The 25,095-nt window shown below is 41.3% G+C and overlaps 1 protein-coding gene across 2 annotated transcripts in view; it reads right to left on the reverse strand.

Annotated features, from left to right (window-relative positions):
- Positions 1 to 25,095, reverse strand: part of LOC130356362 (gastricsin-like) — a 94,525-nt gene that overhangs the window by 55,772 nt on the left and 13,658 nt on the right. Inside the window, exon 1 of one of the 2 annotated variants that reach the window (XM_056557770.1) lies at positions 2,580 to 2,827. The exons of the other annotated variant lie outside the window; for it this stretch is intronic. Within the exon in view, the coding sequence (XP_056413745.1) occupies positions 2,580 to 2,596 (17 nt within the window). The 5' untranslated portion in view covers positions 2,597 to 2,827. Of the gene's footprint in view, positions 1 to 2,579; positions 2,828 to 25,095 lie in introns of those variants that run through there. 2 annotated transcript variants of the gene reach the window in all.

A 25,095-nucleotide genomic window follows, 5' to 3' on the forward strand; every position in this document is an offset into this window, starting at 1 on the left:
GTATAAGGCGGCGTTCTCGTGGCAAAGTGCGCTCCTCTTAAAACAGTGGTCCCGGTAGCAGGGCGTTCGAGCTGTTGCGAATGTAGGTAGTGGATATTGATCCTGGAGGTGGTCTGTATTCAGGATAATATGCTAGACGCGTTTCGGGGGTGACACCCTTTTTCAATAGCTATGATATACCCCATGTTACGAGAGTTTATATAGTCCATGTTGCTTTAATTGGTGGCATTTTAGAGTTCATTATAAACTGTGGACTGGGTTGCTGGTGGTTTGTAAAACATGGACTTGGATTATGCACAACTTAAAACATAGTGTTCAAATACAACTAGTCTATTGATGGATATAAAGATATATAGATGTAAATACATATTATCAGTTTATATGTAAAAATTGGAATGTAAATTCTGTATAAGTACCATAGTTTGTAAGTTTAATAAATGAGGTGAATAAATAGAAATAAATTAAATTAGATATAAATTATGTAGATAAATATAGATTAAATTAAATTAATGTGATATCGATATATAAAAAGATGGAACCATGAATGAAAATGAGAGTGAGAAAATGTAATAAATAAGTGTGTGTAAAATGGATGAATAGAATGATTAAATAAAAGCAATGCATAAGAAATTATAAAATTAATAAAAATTGTATGAAAATTGTATATAAAAGAATAAAAAAAGGTTATAAAAATTTGTAAGAATTAGTATGTAAAAATTTGTATATAAAAAGTATATAAAAACTGTATGAAAATTGTATAAAGAAAAAAAAAAAGAGAGGGGTAGACAACCAACTGTACAATATATTATATAAAAGGGGTGGAACATCTAAATGACAATATCTTGGGACTGCGCTTTACTCATGAAATCAATGCACACACTTTGGCCTTTCTGGATGTACGGGTTTCCAAAAATCAAGAGGGGGGGGGGGTTTATCATCCCCATTATTTCTGAAGTCCACTGCGACTATTGGTTTATTACATTGGTCTAGTTTCCACCCTCCTGCCCTGAAAAGAGGTATTCCAAAGGGCCAATACCCCCCCACCACAAATGAATTGTCAGCTGCAGCACTGTCCCCACATTAGGGTACCAAGCATTTGTGACCCGCACCCCCACCACCACCACCCCAAGAAGATATTCCGCAAGGGTTAAAGGACAACTGTACTGCTAAATTTTCCATATTTCTGTGCCCGGCTGCAAAAATAACGGGTCCGGAGGAATTGTTCTACAGATCACTATTTTTATCATGAAGCTGAAAAACTTCAGGACAGATTCCAATGGCCCCCACTCCACCAAAACCCTCTATTGGTCTTATGAGGATCATAGGACACCAAAGACACCAGCAAAAGGGAAGTTCTTAATATCCAAAAGAATTTGTCTATTTTACCGGCGGACCCCCTCCTTAGTGAGGCTATAACCGACCGTCCATTAGTCACGTATAGGAGAGGGCGAAATCTGGGGGGATTGTCTTACCCACAGCTATTATACCCGACCTGTCCCACCAAGTACGTGGCTAGATCGCTGTGTTGTAGGTAACTTTAGGTGCAGTGGGTGCAAAGCCTCTACCTATATGCGTAAAACTAAGATTAACACTAGAGATGAGCGAATTTACAGTAAATTCGATTTGTCACGAACTTGTCGGCTCGGCAGTTGATGATTTATCCTGCATAAATTAGTTCAGCTTTCAGGTGCTCCGGTGGGCTGGAAAAGGTGGATAGGACTGTATCCACCTTTTCCAGCCCACGGGAGCACCTGAAAGCTGAACTAATTTATGCAGGATAAGTCATCAACTGCCGAGCCGACAAGTTCGTGACGAATCGAATTTACTGTAAATTCGCTCATCTCTAATTAACACCAGTTCCACGACTTGTGAGATTTTTGAGAGACTTCGTAAACTGCCGCACTAAGGGTTTAATTTACTTGTGTCAATGTGGCTGCCCAAAAGATTATATTGGTAAGACCACTAGGGAGTTCCGCCGCCGTATACGTGAACACATTAACGCCATTTTACATCAGCAGGACACACCTATAGTGAGACACGTACACTTGATGTATAGAGGAGACCCAAATGTGTGTTCTTTTGCAGCCCTCGAGGTCATTCATCCATCCCCGAGGGGGGGTGATTTAGATAAACTATCAATGCAGAAAGAAACCTATTGGATCTATAGGTTCAGATCCGTAGCTCCACATGGCCTCAATGAGGTTTTGTCTTTCACCCCTTTTATTTACAGTTAGTTGGTCAATGTCTACCCCTCTCTATTTTTCACCATGTCTTTTTACAGGAATGTAGTCTGAGGCTAGAATGCAATCGTACAATTTTGCCACTAACTACCTGATAGGACTATATAAGTGTCCAAATCTGGTCATTATTGGCACATGATAGGGCCCTGTTTGTTTATATTCATGGACTATGACAATCCATGTTATACCTCAATGGTGGTTTTGCATTTAATTATAACTTTTCTGAATACTGCATTCCACCTGTATAGGACCAGCTCTATTTTATTTTGTCTGGCCCAGATCTTCATTTTTTTTTCCAGTAATTTGGAGCATGGTTTAGCATTAAGTGAAGTCACTTACTCTGCTGTGTTTTCCATGCCTAAGGTGCCATCTTTCAAGTTTTCTTAGTGTCTTACATTTATCTCTTTTTATTAGTCTCCCCCATCTTGCCTCGCTACATTAATCCAAGTCCGGCTCCCCTAATTATTACTGCAACTTTATTTATTTTGTTTATGATTGCGCTTTAGGAAAACGGCCACTGCATCCCAAACCATGGGAGTACTCGTGTTGCCATGGATGCTGGAATCTACATCATACATCACCGAGAGGCTACTTCCCGATCATGTGACCTGAAGCTGCAGCAAATGATTGCGCATGTGACGTGGTCATGTGATCGCAAGCAGAGTCCGGACCGGGAGCCAACTTTCCTAGAAAGTAGGATGCTATTATTTCATAGGGAGCGCTCGCAGACCGGAAACGAGGCATCGATTTTGCATCGGTCGTATTTTACGGTTCACATTACTCTGATCACAATCTCAAGATCAGATTGCATCATTGTGGCTACCATCCAATAGCCAGTGCACATCGATTTAGGTATGTATCTGATTGGGTGGGTTGCCTGCATGGAGGGACGTGCATCTTCATTTATTCTGGGAGTTTTGGCATCTAACATGGCTACCAGCAGTCTTCATCTACTCTGCTCCATGATCGGCCATCAAGGATTGTCTATGACTATTATACAGCCCCCAGATCCTCCCCTGATGAAAGAGGGGAGTGAAATGGCATTAGGACATTTTGGTTTCTTCTTGACCAGTTAACTGTTTTTGATAAGTATAGGCTTTCATACTTTTTGTTACCATCTATGCACTGTACTAGTTCATTGTATATTATTAAGCTGACTATCCACTCTGCATTTAATGATACCTACCAATGGTACATCTAATTGTGGTATAGGACTCAAGTGGAGTCACTGTGACCTTTTGGCATATTCTTATCCTCCTGGTTGGTATTTAACCATTCCTTTTGCAATCAGAGGGTGTAATGAGATAACATCTATGATGTTATCATATTTAACAAGTTTCTCTATATGATTTATCATAAGTATATGTCCCAGGATCCACTCCTCCATTAAGAGTGTACCCAGGAACTGATATATTTAGTGAAGCTCACAATACATCATTGTTATTTTAGGGTTATTCCTCCCTATCCAAATTAGGAACTCAGGATACCCCAGTGAGACAGTGAGCCTCTTATCTTGCCTCCCTTACTACAGGGTATATAGGAACAGTACAGGACTAGGTTCCAGAGCGGGGTCACCCTTATCAGGGCATCAACTCCGCCTAGGGTTAGGTGTAGCGAGAGGGAAAATTAGGGAGACTGTGATGTAGTGGCCATTTGCATCATATTGGTCAACTCTACCCCCGTTAGCTCCTTCCCCTACCTGCACCCCACCTTTAGTCAGGAGTTGTTATTTTATCATACTCCTTTCTATTTTCTATATGACTGGCAGAGTAACCATTATTTATCTAATTTTCTATCGTTTGTTTTACTTACCTGAGGCCTAGATCCCGATTGTTGTTCCTGGGCATCGATTGTTTATTTCATTATTATATAGTGTGTATTTTTTGATGGTTTTAGGACCAGTCTTTGGATCCTCTTTAATGGTCGAATAAACGTTAAAGTAAATTCGTCAGCTTTCTCCCCCCGCACTAACCAGCAGTACTGGCTGGTAGTGTGGGGGACACTGATCAGTTTAAACCTTACCATGCCTGGATCCACCACGCTGTTTGTCCGAAATCTTCTATTTTCAGAATATGCAAATTAGCTTCTAACTGGCAGCGGCTGGGCTAACTGGACCTCTGACGTCAGTGCCGCTGGCTGCAGCGCCGCCCAGCTCATCAATATTTGCATATACCGAAAATAGAAGATTACAGCCGAACAGCACAGCGGATCCGGGCAAGGTAAGGATCAAACTGATCAGCGTCCCCCGCACTACCAGGCAGCGGAGTGAATCTGTGGAGTGGGTGTGATTGCCTATAGTCCACATTCATATTTTGGGTAAGTCTTTTTCTCTTGCACACAGTGGGATAACTGTTAGAATTTAAACACCCTTCTGCTTTTTTTTTTTTTCCCCTCTCTTTCTCTGTTCTACCTCTAGGGGGAGGAGTTGATTGGGCACATGTGTATAAATCTTAGCTTGGGACTCTTTATTGAGCTTTCTCTTTCTGAGTGTTGTTGTGTAAGAGTGGGCTTGAAAGAGGAGTTTCAAAAACAGGAGTTTGAAAGCAGGAGGTTGAGATCACTGTGAGTGTTAATTTCTGAAACCACAAGGTCTACAAAAAATTTGAAGTGTAATTTTGACTGTCTGTTTTTGCCTATACATTTGTGAAATCCCCATAACTAGATGGCCTCTATGTTGGAAAATGCAATCCAGTGTACATCCTGCATGATGTATGCAATCCTTGAGCAGCAGTTTGAAGGTGCACACTGCTGTGTGAGATGTGAGCGAGTTGTTCATTTGGAAGCCCAGATCCTGGATCTAGAGGAACAGCTTGCAACATAGATACGCATTACCAACCCGGAGAGGAGTCTCCTGCTCACTGAGCAGGTACTCTCTGGGGTAGAGGTGGGGGAGGATAGTGGGACGGAGGTGCAGGACAGTCAGGCAGTTAGCTGGGTTACAGTTAGAAAGCAGGGTAGGGAAAAAAGTGTCAGGGAGGCTAGTCCTGAACTGGCACACCCCAACAAGTTTGCCCGCTTGGCAGATGAGGGGGATGCCATTACAGAGCTAGCAGAACTGTAGCAGGATACTGCCTCTGACCACCAGGGGGGTGTCTGCTCCAGTAAGGAGGGAGGGATGAGTACAGGGCAGGCCAGACAGGTACTAGTGGTGGGGGACTCAATTATTAGGGGGACAGACAGGGTGATCTGTCACAAAGACTGGAATCGCCGAACAGTGTGTTGTCTGCCTGGCACTTGAGTTCAGCACATTGCAGATCAGGTTGACAGGTTGCTGGGCAGGGCTGGAGAGGACCCAGCAGTCATGGCACATATTGGCACCAATGACAAAGTAAGAGGTAGGTGGAGTGTCCTTAAAAATGAGTTCAGGGACTTAGGCCGCAAGCTTAAGGCAATGACCTCCAAGGTAGTATTTTCTGAAATATTACCTGTACCATGAGCCACAACAGAGAGGCAGCGGGAGATTAGGGAGGTAAACAAGTGGCTCAGAAGCTGGTGAAGGAAGGAGGTGTTTGGGTTCATGGAGAACTGGGCCGGCTTCACTGTCTGCTACCGGCTCTACTGTAGGGACGGGCTGCACCTCAATGGGGAGGGTACAGCTGTGCTTGGAGCGAAGATGGCTAGAAGGGTGGAGGAGTGTTTAAACTAGGGACTTGCGGGGAGGGAACCTACAGCAAAGAGGGGGAAGATAGTGTAGATAGAGAGGGGGGAATTATAAATGTACCTGGGGGTGGAGCGGAGGGAGGGTTTAGAATAGTTAATAGGAATAGGCTTCATAGGAAAATAAAACTTACACCCTTGAATCCCATTAACCCCAATAGCATAAAGGATGGAAATGTAAAGTGTATGTTCACAAATGCCAGAAGCCTAGCAAATAAAATTGGGGAACTTGAGGCCTTGATACTGGAGGAACATATTGATATAGTTGAGACACTGAGACATGGTTGGACTCCTTGCATTACTGGGCTGTCAATCTGCAGGGGTTTACATTTTTTCGCAAAGATAGAATGAACAGAAAAGGTGGTGGAGTCTGTCTGTATGTTAGAAGTGGTATGAAAGTCAGTGTGAACGATGCCATAGTGTGTGATGATTCTTAGGATGTGGAATCACTGTGGGTAGAATTACAAAAGGAGGGAAATATTGAAAAAATAATATTTGGTGTAATCTACAGACCCCCTAATATCACTGAAGAGATAGAAGTTCGGCTGCATAAACAAATAGAGAGGGACGCCCGGGCAGGTACAGTGGTAATAATGGGAGATTTTAACTATCCAGATATAGATTGGGGTCCGGGGTTGGCTAAATCTACAAAGGGGCGACAATTCCTAAATTTATTGCAGGATAATTTTATGGGCCAGTTTGTGGAGGACCCAACAAGAAGTGATGCCTTGTTGGATCTGATCATTTCCAACAACGCAGAGCTGGTTGGTAATGTAACTGTGCGGGAAAACCTTGGTAATAGCGACCACAATATAGTTACTTTTGACTTAAAATGTAGAAAACAAAGACAGGCGGGGAAGGCAAAAATATATAACTTTAAAAAGGCAAATTTCCCTGGGCTGAGAGCTGCACTACAGGACATAGACTGGGGGGAGGTGTTGTCAAATACTGATACAGAAGGTAAATGGGACATCTTTAAATCAACTCTAAATAACTATACAGCTAAATATATACCCAAGGGGAACAAATATAAACGATTAAAACTAAATCCTACATGGCTGACAAATGATGTTAAAAGAGCAATAAACAACAACAAAAAAATAGCTTTAAAAAATACAAATCTGATGGGTCAGCTATAACATTTAAACAGTACAAGGAGCTTAATAAAATCTGTAAAAATGTAATAAAAACAGCAAAAATTCTAAATGAGAGACAGGTGGCCAAAGAAAGCAAAACTAATATTTTTTTTAGATATATAAATGCAAAAAAAACAAGGACAGAGCATGTAGGACCCCTTAATAATGATAATGGGGAGGTTGTCACAGGCGATAAAGAGAAAGCAGAGCTACTGAATGGGTTCTTTAGTTCTGTATGTACTAAGGAAGAAGGAGCTGACATTGGACAGGTCAGTGTTGGTAACACATCATGTAATGTACTGAACTGGCTTAATGTAGAAATGGTACAAGGTAAGTTAAGTAATATAAATGTGAGCAAATCTCCAGGGCCAGATGGATTGCACCCAAGAGTTCTTAGAGAACTAAGTACAGTAATATCTGTACCCCTGTTCATGATATTTAGAGATTCACTGGTGTCTGGTATTGTGCCAAGGGACTGGCACAAGGCGAATGTGGTGCCACTCTTCGAAAAGGGCTCTAAGTCTTCCCCAGGAAACTATAGACTGGTAAGTTTAACGTGCATTGTGGGTAAATTGTTTGAAGGACTTATAAGGGATTACATACAGGAATACATAGGGGATAATTGTATTATAAGTGATAGCCAGCATGGGTTTACTAAGGATAGAAGTTGTCAAACCAATCTAATTTGCTTTTATGAAGATGTGAGTAGAAGACTTGACAGAGGAATGGCTGTGGATATAGTGTTTCTGGATTTTGCCAAAGCATTTGATACTGTCCCTCATAGACGTCTGACAGGTAAGTTAAGGTCTTTGGGTTTGGAAACTTTAGTTTGTAACTGGATTGAACATTGGTGTGGTGGTCAATGATTCGTACTCTGATTGGTCCCCGGTTATTAGTGGTGTACCCCAAGGTTCAGTACTGGACTCGCTGTTTAATTTATTTATCAATGATATAGAGGATGGCATTAACAGCTGTTTCTATCTTTGCAGATGACACAAAGCTTTGTAGCACGGTACAGTCTATAGAGGATGTATATATGTTACAAGATTACTTGGATAGACTAAGTGTCTGGGCATCCACTTGGCAAATGAGGTTCAATGGGGATAAATGTAAAGTTATGCATCTGGGTACTAATAACATCCATGCGTCGTATGTCTTAGGGGGGATTAAACTGGCAGAGTCACTGGTAGAGAAGGATCTGGGTGTACTTGTAGATCACAGACTACAGAATAGCATGCAATGTCAGGCTGCTGCTTCCAAGGCCAGCAGGATATTGTCATGCATAAAAAGAGGTATGGACTCAAGGGACAGGGACATAATACTCCCCCTTTATAAAGCATTGGTACGGCCTCACCTGGAATATGCTGTTCAGTTTGGGCACCACTCCATAAAAGGGACACTGTGGAGCTCAACTAAACTAATATGGGGCATGGAACATCTTAGTTATGAGGAGCGATTAAAGGAGTTACAATTGTTTAGTCTTGAGAAGAGACGTTTAACCCCTTAACGACGCAGGACGTATATTTATGTCCTGCGCCGGCTCCCGCGATATGAAGCGGGATCGCGCCACGATCCTGCATCATATCGCGTCGGTCCCAGCGCTCATCAACGGCCGGGACCCGCGGCTAATACCACACAACGCCGATCGCGGCGATGTGCAGTATTAACCCTTTAGAAGCGGCGGTCAAAGCTGACCGCCACTTCTAAAGTGAAACTGAAAGTGACCCGGCTGCTCAGTCGGGCTGTTCGGGACCGCCGCGGTGAAATTGCGGCGTCCCGAACAGCTGACCGGACACCGGGAGGGCCCTTACCTGCCTCCTCGGTGTCCAATCCACGAATGACTGCTCCGTGCCTGAGATCCAGACAGGAGCAGTCAAGCGCCGATAATGCTGATCACAGGCGTGTTAATACACGCCAGTGATCAGCATAGGAGATCAGTGTGTGCAGTGTTATAGGTCCCTATGGGACTTATAACACTGCAAAAAAAAAAAAAAATGTAAAAAAAAAGTGTTAATAGAGGTCATTTAACCCCTTCCCTAATAAAAGTGTGAATCACCCCCCTTTTCCCATAAAAAAAATAAAAGTGTAAAAAATAATAAATAAACATATGTGGTATCGCCGCGTGCGTAAATGTCCGAACTATAAAAATATATAATTAATTAAACCGCACGGTCAATGGCGTCCAAAAAAGTGTATTTTGGTCACTTTTTATACCATTAAAAAAATGAATAAAAAGTGATCAAAAAGTCCGATCAAAACAAAAATCATACTGATAAAAACTTCAGATCACGGCGCAAAATATGAGTGCTCATACCGCCCTGTATATGGAAAAATAAAAAAGTTATAGGGGTCAGAAGATTACATTTTTAAACGTATAAATTTTCCTGCATGTAGTTATGATTTTTTCCAGAAGTGCGACAAAATCAAACCTATATAAGTAGGGTATTATTTTAACCGTATGGACCTACAGAATAATGATAAGGTGTAATTTTAACCGAAATATGCACTGCGTAGAAACGGAAGCCCCCAAAAGTTACAAAATGGCGTATTTTTTTTCGATTGTCGCACAATGATTTTTTTTTCCGCTTCGCCGTGCATTTTTGGGTAAAATGACTAATGTCACTGCAAAGTAAAATTGGCGACGCAAAAAATAAGCCATAATATGGATTTTTAGGTGGAAAATTGAAAAGGGTTATGATTTTTAAAAGGTAAGGAGGAAAAAACGAAAGTGTAAAAACGGAAAAACCCTGAGTCCTTGAGGGGTTAAGGGGGGATATCATAAATGTATATAAGTATATTAAAGGGGTATTCCGCCCCTAGACATCTTATCGCCGCGGTCCCGCTGCTGGGGACCCCCGGGATCCCCGCTGCGGCACCGCGCTATCATTACTGCGCAGAGCGAGTTCGCTCTGCACGTAATGATGGGCAGTACAGGGGCCGGAGCATCGTTACATCACGGCTCCGCCCCTCATGATGTCACGGCACGCCCCTTTCAATACAAGTCTATGGGAGGGGGCGTGGCGGTTGTCACGCCCCCTCCCATAGACTTGCATTAAGGGGACGGGCCGTGATGTCACGAGGGGCGGCGCCATGACGTCACGCTGCTCCGTCCCCCGTATCGCCCGTCATTACGCACAGAGCGAACTCGCTCTGTGCTGTAATGATAGCGCGGTGCCGCAGCGGGGATCCCGGGGGTCCCCAGCAGTGGGACCGCGGCGATCTGACATCTTATCCCCTATCCTTTGGATAGGGGATAAGATGTTTAGGGGCGGAGTACCCCTTTACTGGCCCATACAAAAAATATGGAGAAAAACTGTTCCAGGTTAAACCCTCACAAAGGACGAGCGGCCACTCCCTCCATCTGGAGAAGAAAAGGTTTAGTCTCAAGGGGTGACACACCTTCTTTACCATAAGAACTGTGAACTTATGGAACAGTCTACCTCAGGAAATGGTCACAGCAGGAAAAATTAACAGCTTTAAAACAGGGTTAGATACATTCCTGGAACAAAATAACATTAATGCTTATGAAGAAATATAAAATCCCATCCCTTCACCAATATGGCGCCACACCCCTACCCTTCAATTCCCTGGTTGAACTTGATGGACGTATGTCTTTTTTCAACCGTACTAACTATGTAACTATGTACCGCTGGTTAGTGCAGGGGGAGAAAGCCGACAGTTTTCCTTTAAGTCTAAGTGGTTTTTTTTTAACAAATGCATCATTTGTGGGATAAATTATTTAAAAATAGCTTCTGAAATGAATGAAATGCACCCCAATTTGTATTACGCTACTTGTCCCCTGTTAGGGAGTACCCCCGCTTTGGCCAGACCCAAAAGGAGAGAAGCGCCATTTGGCTTTCAGGATATCATTATACAAATTATAGGCCCCACTTCATCTTGCAAAGCATTCTAGCTGTCAGAACAATACCACACTCCCAGATGTGACCCCATTTTTGAAACTACACCCCCTAAAGTATTCTCCTAGGGAAGTAGTATGTTGAGTTTTTATTGTGTGGCTGGAATTACTTCAAAGTCAGTGGAAAAAATTAGAATTTTTTTCCCCACAAATGCTTTATTTGTGGGACATCATTTTGGTATGTCGCTTCTGAAATGGAGGAAATGCGTCCCCATATTTTATTACGCTGTTCGTCCTGGGCAGGACCCCTATTTAGGCCATATCTGGTTGCCTGACTGCCTGGTTGGACCAAGGAGGAGAGGAGCCCCCTTTGGCTTTCAGGGCATCATTATATGAATTATAGACCCTACTCCACGCCTGCAAAAGGATCAGAGCTGGCAGAGCAGTACCCCACACCCACACGTGACCCCATGTGGACCACAAGACTTTTGTCTCAGAAAGAAATATGTATTAGCTGGGCCAGGGACCGCTGCGATTGGTCCTTGGTCAGCTAGCAGTGACGCGCAGCTGTCTGTGACAGTTGAAGTTCCTGATGGATATAGTCATCATGTTGTGGGAATAAGCACCCGCTCATGGCGAATATATCCATCACTGGGCGTTAAAAAAAAAAAAATCATACAAAAAAACAATTTATTTTTGTGGGGGTTTGGGGGGGGGGGATGGGGTTGATTTATACTGCATTTCTGCATTATGTTAGAGGTGTCTGATGGAGTCATGTCAAAAAAAACTGATGCCACCTTATACATAGCAGTCTCATTCGTAAATGAATGATCCTTTGGAGATGGAAGGACACTGCAAGCAGGTACATTCCGCATGCAGGTATGTTCCACAAGAGGAGAGCTACAAGTTTGTTTCACAACAGGCTTCTTCTGGCTCTATGGTATTGACGTGGCGATGGCGCCCCTGATATGTGTCAGTGCCCGGTGTTGCTACGACAACCTGTACACAACACACTGCGCATGCATCGGTTATGCTTAGCGAGAGCATTAAGCTCCACCTACGCTTGCGACCATAACCTATTACCATGCAAAATACATAATGTATACTAATATAAATACAATATGTAAGTGATAGAAAAAACACAACTAATGACTACAAAAAAATAGAAAAAGAGTAAAGAAAAAAAATAATAATAAAAGAGGTCCTTGCAAGAATACGCTCATATAATTTTTGTCATCCTAGGGCATATGTTTGTAGGATCCAGGTTGCATCTTTCTGTAAAAGCAATTTGTGGCAATCACTGCCGTATTTTGGTATTTTTACTATTTCTAATCCTGAAAACCTGAGCACTGTATGTCTGCCCTTATGTATTGTTCTCATGTGATCTACACCATGTTCCAAATTATTATCCTAATTCTATTTAAGTGTCACAAAGATTAAATATTTTCCTCTCACCAAAAACTGAGGCCAATCAAAACCCAGGAGGGACACCGACAACCAGGTGAGATTAATTACCACCTATCACGTTCAAGTTCCCCAAGTACGTGACATTCTATCCAGATACTAGAAAATTTTGACTATGGACCCTGTACTCAAATTGTATATATCAGAAAGTCCATCCTTAACATTCCGTAGATCTCCAAATTTGAAAGATGTACTGGTCAGAAGTCACTTTGCAAAAAGCAAAATCACCATTTAATGCCAGGAAACCGAAATGGGAATGCTACTCTTGTGGCAATTGCGTGGCTTGTCCCAATATTTGTAAAGACACAGAATTTAAAAATTCTGATGGAACAAAAAGCTTTAAGATTACTCATAACATCTCATGTAGCACGATAGGTGTCATTTATCATGCTACCTGCCCCTGTGGATCTATCTATCTATATAGGCATGACCACAAGAGAGCTGAAAAAAAGAACGAGAGAACAAATTCTCGGGATCCTGGGAGCAAAGGAGGAACTGGACCTGCTGAAACTCACCACTGTACCATGACATTTCAAACTCCATCATGATTGTGCCTAGAGATGAGCGAATCGAAGTTGACGAACCTGAATTTGTTTCGAATTTCATGAAATATTCGATTGGCAACTAATGCGAATATCAACGAGATTCTATAGCGCGAATCGCTTCATTAAACTCCATTTTACAGCATTCCAGGCTAAAGAAGACCTAAAATGGTGGATCCACATGTCACTACATGGGGCAGGGGATTATGGGAGGGCGGGAAAGTACAGCGGGAAGGGAGGTAAGTGGTATGACCCTGTATCACATGCGAGATGCAGCCTATCAGCATTCATTAACCCCTGAGATGTCACAGCCCTATATAATCGGCAGCCATATTGCTGCTGTTCATTTCATCCACGCACTCAGAGAGAGAGGACGGACTGCGTGTGTGTGTGTGTGAATTGCTTATACCACAGCGTACCACTGGCAACTGCTAGTCACATCAGCATTGTAGACGGACAGAAGTGCAGTGCTTTGGTTGTTCTCACTGAGAAGGATCTTACGCCATAAACCTCCTATTCACGTTATTGAGCATTTCATCAGAGAGGGGCAGATAGCTTTTTGTTGCCTCATACATATCAACAAGCTGCCTGAACTTTATGAACCACCTTATCACCTTATTTTTCAGCGCAATTCTGTGCTTTTTTCCCCACAAGTAATCATATGCTGCTTATAATTGTGTATAGATGGTATAAAAACCAGTGCACACCATTCTTAACACTCTGTGACAGAGTGAAATTTAGGGTTTAATCCCTGGTTTAGTTTTTTTTTTTTGTGGTGCTGCACTGTTGTGTCCTGCTGCTGTTCAAAAATAGTTTTTTTCAGCAGACTGTAGTGCATTTGTCTGCCCTCATACGTGCATACCACATACCTATATAAAAGCAGTCTACTATTTTGTATCTGTAACAAGTCTAGATACAGTGAAAGTCCTGGCAAAAGTAATCACCGACTGGCGTTTTACAAAAATACAGAGTTTTTCGGCGTATTGTTGCGCATTTTTTTGCAATTTGTACCTGTTAATCTGTCAAGGGTCTACATTCAGCCACTATATGGTCTCCTCATGCTGCCAACACCTCCACGCTGTGTCATTCAGTAACTATATGGTGTCCTCATGCTTCAGCCTCATCCAAGCTGTGTCATTCAGCCACTATATGGTCTTATCATGATGCCAACACCTTCACGCTGTGTCATTCAGCCACTATATGGTCTCCTCATACTGATGCCACCTCCAGGCTCTGTCATTGTGCCGCTCTGCGGCAGTGATTCTAAAAGCGATGCCGGTAATCTGCATGTTATTCTGAACAACAGTATTTTTCACTACCCCAGCACACTCCATATGCGTGTTAGAACACAGAAAAGTGTTCTATACCCCTATTGAGGCTGTCTGTAGGCTAGAAATAGCCTTTTTTAATATAGATTCGCCGCTAAAAAATTTGCATCGAAATGAACTTTTTCTGAAAATTCGGCGAATCGGCCGAATCGAATTTTTGAAAAGTTCGCTCATCTCTAATTGTGACCCACAAGGACTGATGGTAAAAGGCATTGATCGCATCTTTGTTGGAACTAGGGGCGGCAACTGGAAACTGAAATTAGCCCAATTGAAGATGAGATGGATTCATTGCCTTAAAACATTACATCCAAATGGTCTTAATGACTATGTAAGCTTTGTATAATTTTTATAAACAATATTCCAATTCCGTGTAAGTCTGATACTTTGTCTAGTGTCTCCTAATTCCCAGATTGACTGGGATTTTTGCTTTTAACCTCTTAAGGACCAAGGACGTACGAGTACGTCCTTGGTCCCACTCCCGTGATATAAGGCAGGGTCCCACGGTGACCCCGCATCATATCACGGCGGGCCCTGCGTCACAGTGAAGCCGGGACCCACCGCTAATAGCGCGCGGCACTGATCGAGGTGCCGCGCGCTATTAACCCTTTAGCCGCGCGCTCAAAGCTGAGCCATGCGGCTAAAAGTGAAAGTAAAAAGTGCCGGTTAGCTCAGTGGGCTGTTCAGGATAGCCGCGGCGAAATCGCAGCATCACGAGCAGCTTACAGGACAGCCGGAGGGTCCCTACCTGCCTCCTCGCTGTCCGATCGCCGAATGACTGCTCAGTGCCTGGGATCCAGGCATGAGCAGTCAAGCGGCAGAATCATCGATTACTGGTTTCCTATGAGAAACCAGTGATCAATGTAAAAGATCAGTGTGTGCAGTGTTATAGGTCCCTATGGGAGCTATAACACTGCAAAAAAAAAAAGTGAAAAAAAAAAGTGAATAAAGATCATTTAACCCCTCCCCTATTAAAAGTTTGAATCACCCCCCTTTTCCCATAAAAAAAAAAAGTGTAAATAAAAATAAACATATATGGTATCGCCGCGTGCGGAAATGTCCGAATTATAAAAATATATTGTTAATTAAACCGCACGGTCAATGGCGTAAACGCAAAACAATTCCAAAGTCTAAAATAGTGCATTTTTGGTCACTTTTTATATCATGAAAAAATGAATAAAAAGTGACCAATAAGTCCTATCAATGCAGATCACAGCGCAAAAAATGAGCCCTCATACCGCCCCATACGCGGAAAAATAAAAAAGTTATAGGGGTCAGAAGATGACAATTTTAAACGTATTAATTTTCCTGCATGAAGTTATGATTTTTTTCAGAAGTATGACAAAATCAAACCTATATAAGTAGGGTATCATTTTAATTGTATGGACCTACAGAATAAAGAGAAGGTATCATTTTTACCGACAAATGTACTACGTAGAAACGGAAGCCCCCAAAAGTTACAAAACGGCGGGGTTTATTTTCAATTTTGTCTCACAATGATTTTTTTTTCCGTTTCACCGTAGATTTTTGGGCAAAATGACTGACGTCATTACAAAGTAGAATTGGTGGCGCAAAAAATAAGCAATCATATAGATTTTTAGGTGCATAATTGAAAGAGAGGCAAGGAGGAAAGGAGCAAAAAACGAAAGTGCAAAAACGGAAAAAACCCCAGTCCTTAAGGGGTTAATAAATTTTTTGCAGATTTTTAACTGCATTTTTTTCTCCTCTTTCTCCTCTTCTGTTTCTCTTTTCTCTATTTGATTCTACAGCTTAATTTTCAGAACGCCTGTATAAACTCATAGTCGTCATATTATGTACTGACCTTATGTTGTATTGTAAGTCACATACCTGGTTATGCACCTTATCTATAGATACCTATCTGAACATGAAAACTTATAGGGCCATTTAATTAATTTTTCCGTTACAGTCTGAATAAGTCCTCTAAGAAGTGTACTAAATTTACCATGATGCATAATATATATTTTACCTCTATTTCTTTTGTGATCTACAGGGTGGGCCACTTATATGGATACACCTTAATAAAATAGGAATGGTTGGTGTTTGTGGCACATTAGTATATGTGAGGGGGGAAATTTTCAAGATGGGTTGTGACCATGGCGGCCATTTTGTAGTCGGCCATTCTGAATCCAACTTTTGTTTTTTCAATAGGAAGAGGGTCATGTGACATCAAACTTATTGGGAATTTTACAAGAAAAACAATGATGTGCTTGGTTTTAACGTAACTTTATTCTTTTATTATTTACAAGTTTCTGACCACATAAAATGTGTTCAATGTGCTGCCCATTTTGTTGGATTGTCAATGCAACCCTCTTCTCTCACTCTTCACCCACTGATAGCAACACTGCAGAAGTAATGCTAGCACAGGCTTCCAGTATCCGTAGTTTCAGGTGCTGCACATCTCGTATCTTCACAGCATAGACAATTGCCTTCAGATGACCCCAAAGATAAAAGTCTAAGGGGGTCAGATCGAGAGACCTTGGGGGCCATTCAACTGGCCCACGACGACCAATCCACTTTCCAGGAAACTGTTCATCTAGGAATGCTCGGACCTGACAGCCATAATGTGGGGGTGCACCATCTTGCTGGAAAAACTCAGGGAACGTGCCAGCTTCAGTGCATAAAGAGGGAAACACATCATCATGTAGTAATTTTGCATATCCAGTGGCCTTGAGGTTTCCATTGATGAAGAATGTCCCCACTATCTTTGTACCCCATATACCACACCATACCATCAATTTTTGTGTTCCAACAGTCTTGGAAGGATCTATCCAATGTGGGTTAGTGTCAGACCAATAGCGGTGGTTTTGTTTGTTAACTTCACCATTCACATAAAAGTTTGCCTCATCACTGAACAAAATCTTCTGCGTAAACTGAGGGTCCTGTTCCAATTTTTGTTTTGCCCATTCTGCAGCACCTGAAACTATGGATACTGGAAGCCTGAGCTAGTATTTCTCCTGCGGTGTTGATATCAGTGGGTGAAGAGTGGGAGAAGAGGGTTGCATTGACAATCCAACACAATGGGCAGCACATTGAACACATTTTATAAGTGGTCAAACTTGTCAATAACTCATGAAAGAATAAAGTTATGTTAAAACCAAGCACGTCATTGTTTTTCTTGTGAAATTCACAATAAGTTTGATGTGTCACATGACCCTCTTCTTATTGAAAAAACAAAAGTTGGATTCAAAATGACCACCATGGTCACCACCCATCTTGAAAAGTTTCCCCCCTCACATATACTAATGTACCACAAACAGGAAGTTAATATCACCAACCATTCCCATTTTATTAAGGTGTATCCATATAAATGGCCCACCCTGTATATGCCTGGCACCAAGTCACCTTATTACAAATTTTATAACATAATACTCAAGCATATCAAAGCACTTTATTCAAACATACATAGCACATATTATCCCCTAGTGGATTTTATTAATACTATATAGTTCAAAAGTCTTTTTTCTGCTGCTAATTTTTTACACAGTTTTTTTTCTTAATATAATTTTATTTTCACATAGATATTGTATGCATATATATGCCCCTTTAGCTTTTCCTTTGCACACTTTTTTAATGTATTTTTAACCATTTTATGGTCATGACATTGTAGCACTTTAGTCTGTCTCATAAGGTGCATGACTGGGTATTACCATCATTTATTGTTTATCACTATCATCTTTTTCCTTTATTCGCAAGTGATTATGTCTGTTTATTAGCAATGCATCCCTCTCTTTATTTCTATGTGGTTCACATATTTCATTGGAAGACTGTTCTTGTTACCAATTCAAGGATAGAGACCTGAACCATTGAATCATACTAACCATTGGATATGCAATGCGGCTCTTACAGTTACACTAGAGATATACTCACCACTTTTTCAGTATGTGTTTTCTGACCACATTCATTTGCCTGTGATTTTATGTACGGTATGTAGTTTTTAAAAATTTTCGAAAAGTTTGAATACATTTTTCCATAATTGCCCTCAGTTTTTGGTGAGAGTATTGTATAGTGGCCTATGGTGCTGCAATTCTTGTCTTTATTTTGGGTAATAAAGATTAAATATTTTGTTTTTCAGTTTAACTCACGGATGGCATTGTGTCACAGGGCTCTTGATCACTGAAAACAATCTCATACACCTGGGATAATTAGATTGCCAGGTGAGCCCAATCTAAGGAAAAACTACTAAAGGTGGATGTTCCACATTATTAACTGGTTAACAACCATGGACGTGTATACTCATCCATGTGCGTTAACCGTTGTATGATGCGGGCTCCCATACCGGCCCCCAGCTGATTCTTGTAGCTGGGGTCCGGCGTTAATAGCTGACATGCGGCGATCGCCGCGGGCGGTTATTAACCCTTTAGATCACCGCTGTCAAAGTTAGCTGTGAACACTCTCGGGGGGGGGGGGGGGGTGGGGGGGTGCTATCGACTGTGGAGGTAGCCAGAGGACTGCTGCGGCCAGCTGCGGCTGTCCCGGCTCTCCCATTGATAAAGCCTGGCAGGACCAGGCTTAAATCAATGGAGCGTAGATCACACAGATCAAGGTGGTTTTATGAACCACATTCATGTGTATGAGGAACCTAATGATTCCTCCTAAAAGTCCCCTAAGGGGACTAGTAAAGTGGGAAAAAAAAGTTTAAGTAAAAAAAAAAAAAAAAAAAGAAACACATTAACACCTTCCTTATTAAAAGTTCAAATCACCCCCCCCCCCCCTTTTCCCAAATTCCATATAAAAAAATATAAAAAATAATAAAAAAATAAACATGTGGTATCGCCGTGTGCATAAAATGTCCGGACTATAAAAATATAATGTTAATTAAACCGCATGGTAAATGGCGCTTTCGTAAATTAAATACCAAAGTCCAAAATTGCGTATTTTTGGTCACTTTGTATACTCAAAAAAAAAAATGTATAAAAACCGATCAAAAAGTCTCGTCAAAACAAAAATGATGCAGATGAAAACTTCAGTTCATAGCGCAAAAAATTAACTCTCATACCACCCCATGTACGGAAAAATTTAAAAAAGTTATAAATTTTTTTTAAGTAGTGAAATAAAGATCAATATAAATTGGGTATCATTGTAACCGTATGGACCTACAGAATAAATATATGGTGTCATTTATATCGAAAAGTGCACTGCATATAAATCGGAAGACCCCAAAATTTACAAAATGACCTTTTTCCCAATTTTGCCCCACAAATATTTTTTTTCTGGGTTCGCCGTAAATTTTGTGGTGAAATGATTGTCATTACAAAGTACAAATTGGTGGTGCAAAAAATAAGCCCTCATATGAGTCTGAACTCAGGTAGGGAAAACAGACATGGTCGCACATCAACATATTGTATTTTGATCTACTTGCTTCTCAGCATAAATTTAAAAACAGGTCGTTAGTATACATTTTTATCAAAAGTTACAAGCCCACTCGCTACATCAAGGCCACCTAATTAGAGTGGGCCCTTAACGTTCCTAGCACAAAATAGGGTAGCATTGGGCGGCGGCGACCACCACCACCGCAACACCAGTGCCCACAGGGGTAATGACCCACTGGCAGAGCCGCCCCAATGCCACTCAAACCAGTCCTAGGGGGGCGCCTCCCCACAGACACCGTGCCATGGCAGCAATGGACGCCGCACAGCACCACACCAGTGTGAACAAGGTGTAAAAGCTTACTCACTCACACCTCATATGAGTCTGTAGGTGCAAAATTGAAAGAGTTATGATTTTTAGAAGGTGATGAGGAGAAAACAAAAGTGCAAAAACGGAAAAACCCGTGGTCCTTAACCCCTTAACGACGCAGGACGTATATTTACGTCCTGCGCCGGCTCCCGCGATATGAAGCGGGATCGCGCCGCTCATCAACGGCCGGGACCCGCGGCTAATACCACACATCGCCGATCGCGGCGATGTGCGGTATTAACCCTTTAGAAGCGGCGGTCAAAGCTGACCGCCGCTTCTAAAGTGAAAGTGACCCGGCTGCTCAGTCGGGCTGTTCGGGACCGCCGCGGTGAAATCGCGGCGTCCCGAACAGCTGACCGGACACCGGGAGGGCCCTTACCTGCCTCCTCGGTGTCCGATCGGCGAATGACTGCTCCGTGCCTAAGATCCAGGCAGGAGCAGTCAAGCGCCGATAACACTGATCACAGGCGTGTTAATACACGCCTGTGATCAGGATGAGAGATCAGTGTGTGCAGTGTTATAGGTCCCTATGGGACCTATAACACTGCAAAAAAAAAGTTTAAAAAAAAGTGTTAATAAAGGTCATTTAACCCCTTCCCTAAAAAGTTTGAATCACCCCCCTTTTCCCATAAAAAAAATAAAACAGTGTAAAAAAATAAAATAAATAAACATATGTGGTATCGCCGCGTGCGTAAATGTCCGAACTATAAAAATATATCATTAATTAAACCGCACGGTCAATGGCGTACGCGCAAAAAAAATCCAAAGTCCAAAAAAGCGTATTTTGGTCACTTTTTATACCATTAAAAAATGAATAAAAAGTGATCAAAAAGTCCGATCAAAACAAAAATCATACCGATAAAAACTTCAAATCACGGCGCAAAAAATGAGTCCTCATACCGCCCTGTACGTGGAAAATAAAAAAGTTATAGGGGTCAGAAGATGACATTTTTAAACGTATAAATTTTCCTGCATGTAGTTATGATTTTTTCCAGAAGTGCGACAAAATCAAACCTATATAAGTAGGGTATCATTTTAACCGTATGGACCTACAGAATAATGATAAGGTGTAATTTTTACCGAAATATGCACTGCGTAGAAACGGAAGCCCCCAAAAGTTACAAAATGGCGTTTTTTTTTTATTTTGTCGCACAATGATTTTTTTTTCATTTCGCCGTGCATTTTTGGGTAAAATGACTGTCACTGCAAAGTAGAATTGGCGACGCAAAAAATAAGCCATAATATGGATTTTTAGGTGGAAAATTGAAAGTTATGATTTTTAAAATGTAAGGAGGAAAAAACGAAAGTGCAAAAATGGAAAAACCCTGAGTCCTTAAGGGGTTAAGAAGAGCACCATTTACAAGTAATATGGGGAAGAAAAAAGGATCTCTATGCTGCCGGAAAGAGTGCAATAGTTCAATGCCTTGGACAAAGTATGAAAACATTACATATATTTCATGAAAACTTAAGTGTGATCATCACACTATTAAGAGATTTGTGGCAGATTCTGAGGACAGACGGTTTCATGCAGATAAAGGCACATTGAGGAAGTTTTCTACCAGATCCATGCATCGGATCAAGAGAGCAGCAGCTGAAATACCATTACATAGCAGTGGTGCCCAAACAGTAGCCCTCCAGATGTTGCCAAACTACAACTCTCAGCATGCCTAGACTGCCCAGGCATGCTGGAAGTTTAAGTTCTGTAACATCTGTCCCTTCAGATTTTGCAATTTTCATGAAATTTTTGAAAATTGCTACTCTACTTTGAAGCCCTCTGTGAATAAAAACAATTTTTTTTTGGAATATCCATTTTCCTTACAAGTAAAGAGCTTGAAAGTTAGAAAAATTCAAAATTTTCATGAACTTTGGGGATTTTTCACCAAAAAAGGATGCAAGTAACGCCGAAAATTTACCACCAAAATAAAGTAGAATATGTCACGAAAAATCTCTCTGAATCAGAATATTCGGTAAAAGCTTTTGAGTTATTAATTCGTAAAGAGACGGTGGTCAGAATTGCGAAAAAGGGCTGCGTCCTTAAGGGGTTAATCACATAACTGACATCTGTCTTACCAGTTTCATCTATGTTCCCCAAGACACTTGTTTCATTTTGGCAGCTCCCCACTTTCTTCCCGCAGCCCCGCCAGATCCTCCGCCTTAAGGGGGATTCTGTGCTTGATAATGGGATCCTGCAGCTTTAATTGAGGATTGGGTCTGGTCTTCGGATGCATTAGAATCTGAATCCGTTGTCCAGAATTCTTGTTGTTAAGCGTATTCTTGTAAGGGCCTCTTTTTTTCTTTCCGCTTTCTATTTTTGTAGTCATTAGTTGTGTTTTTTTCTATCACTTACACATTGTATTTATATATTAGTATATATTATGCATTTTCCATGTTAACATATTATGGTCGCAAGCGTAGGTAGAGCTTAATGCTTTCGCTAAGCATAGCGGACGCTTGCGCAGTAAATGTTGTGTACAGGTTGCCATGGCTGAGGCATATCAGAGGCGGCGCCGCCGCCATGTCAATACCATAGAGCCAGACGAAGCTTGTTGTGAAAAAAATGTTTTAGGTCTCCTCTTGTGGAACGTACGTGCAAGAGGAACATAACTGCATGCAGTGTCCTTGCCATCACCAAAGTAATAAAGGATCATTACTTCTTATCTGAGTGCCGCTATACTTTCTTCGTGGACTTCGTGCTGGATGTTCCTTATGAGAGACACCTGTTGCGGTGGCGTACTGCAGTCACATCATTAACTGATTTGCTGAGGATATACAGTGGTGGCGGTCTTCTCTTGTGTTTGGACTTTTTGCGTTGTTGGGACCTAGAGCACACTGAATACAGCAGCATCTACTAAGTTTTACCATGGATATGGACAGTGAACCTCAGCATAAAACAAGCACTGCATTGGATGAAGGACGCTCGCAAGCAGATGCGTTCTTTTTGTCTTGTAACAACAAAGACGACTTACTAAGCAATAAGTCATTGGAGGCTCATGTTATTTCATTAGCGGACAAAGATGTCCACTTATTTTGGTCCATTAATTCATTACGTTCATATCATGAATGCCAACGGGTCCCACCAGGGCTAAGATCCTACAAAGTAGAAGGCATGTTGGAAAATAAAGTGGGTGAGGAAGGATTAAAACGCTGTCCCGGATCCAAGGGACTCCACTTCACTCTTCGTTTTGTCAGTCTTCCTTTAAATTCTCTAATTTAATCACCTCATTTTGTAATCACATGCAGTCATTTTCTTGAGCAAACTGTTAGTGCCCCATTCCATTTTATTAGCATTTCCTTACAAAAAATGGTAGTAGGGAACATCTACTACCATTTCTTGGCTTAGGTGGTTTTATCCCGCCACGATCTTATTTCTTGTGCGAGTAGTTTCTCCAAATCATGCAATAAAACCTTGAAGATAACTTGTGTCTGTTCTTGTGTCTGTTCTTCTCTGCGCTGAAGATAAAAACAGTTCAACTGTCATTTCAGTGCGGTTTCCTTTATCCTGTTGCCATGTGGCCATGTTTGAGAAGCACCTTGGTAGCAGCTAGGTGGTTGTGTTGTTCTACAATTTTGATTTATAAACTTGATACAATAAAAATACAATTTGGAAGTTTTTATGGACTTATTTTTGGGGAAATGGGTATCTTCTAAAACATAATTTGTACCCTATTTTTATTGTTATCTGTAAAATAATTTTGTTCATCTTTTCAGGACTATTCAGGCATCTAAGAAAATATGTACCAACTGTCAGGTCAGCCACAAGGATCTATAAAAAATAAAAAAATAAAAAAGACAGAAAGAATAAAACCCCTCCAGGTAAGAATAAAAGAAAGATAGGGAAAAAAGGAGGAGAGGAACACAAGGTGACCAGAAACAGACAGACAACATAAAATTGCCCAAAAATTGTAGAATGGTTGCACTGATGCCGGAGTAACTCAGCAGAGTACTTGTCCAGCAAGAGAAAGATGATGCTTCTATTGGGCACCTCGGAGGGTCTTGTTCTGGGTCCCAGTTCGGGATGTCAGAATGAGAATGCAGAAGCATATATAACACTTCTCTTTATTAGGCGATTGTGACAACGCGTTTCACAAGGGGTCCCTTGCTTCATCAGGTCATGTTAACAGGACATAAAAGCATTCTTTATAAACATTTCCACATTTTCAAAAAGTGCGGGGGATGGGATGTAATGATGATGTCCCTTAAATTACCAGATGTGATGTATCGGCATTGACACCGCATCCGGGTAAGGATACTAAGAGCATAAAATGTAAAATAAAATGTACAATAAAATATACAATGGAAAATATTATTTTTTAGTAAGTGAAGAGCAGCAACATCAAAACAATTGACAGGTAAGGAAATGCATCGGAATAGTATCTCATTAAGAGACATGGCACATATAGATGACAATAGAAATATGCATCGGCATAGTATCTCATTAAGATACATAGCACATCTGGATGCATCGGTATAGTATCTCAATTGGAGACATGGCACGTGTATATTCAGATGCTACAGAAGTAAATATATATATATATATATATATATATATATATATATATATACACACAAAATGTGAACATGTATATAAAGAATGCTTTTAGGTCCTGCTAACATGACCTGATGAAGCAAGGGACCCCTTGCGAAATGCGTTGTCACAATCGCCTAATAAAAGAGAAACGTTGTATACGCTTCTGCATTTTCATTCTGACATCTTGAACTGGGACCCATAACAAGATTCTCCGAGGTGCCCCATAGAAGAATCATCTTTCTCCTGCTGGACAAGTATTCTGCCGAGTTACTCTGGCATCAGCGCAACCATTGACCAGAACACCACCACTGATGATCAGGACAGATACACTGTAGCGATCATCAGTGTCGTGCCTGTTTTAGCGCAAAACCTAAAAGGTGAGTGTGCCAATCTCACCTTAAGCATTTTAATTCATTATATCACCACAGTTCCAGCACTTAGCGCCCCCTCTTATATATTCTTCACTGCAAAAAAAATTGTACAACATATTATACAAGCAAGATGACAAAATCCACACGGCTAAATAAAACAGCACAAAGTGCTCCCGCCTCAGTGTTAATGTTGGCACATGAAAAATGGATAAGCAAAGACAGAATTTGTTGGTATCAGTGAGTCGCCATTGTTTCTACTTTTTCTACACTATAGGACGA

Source organism: Hyla sarda, chromosome 2 (genome assembly GCF_029499605.1).
Source record: "Hyla sarda isolate aHylSar1 chromosome 2, aHylSar1.hap1, whole genome shotgun sequence".
Lineage (NCBI taxonomy): Eukaryota > Metazoa > Chordata > Amphibia > Anura > Hylidae > Hyla > Hyla sarda.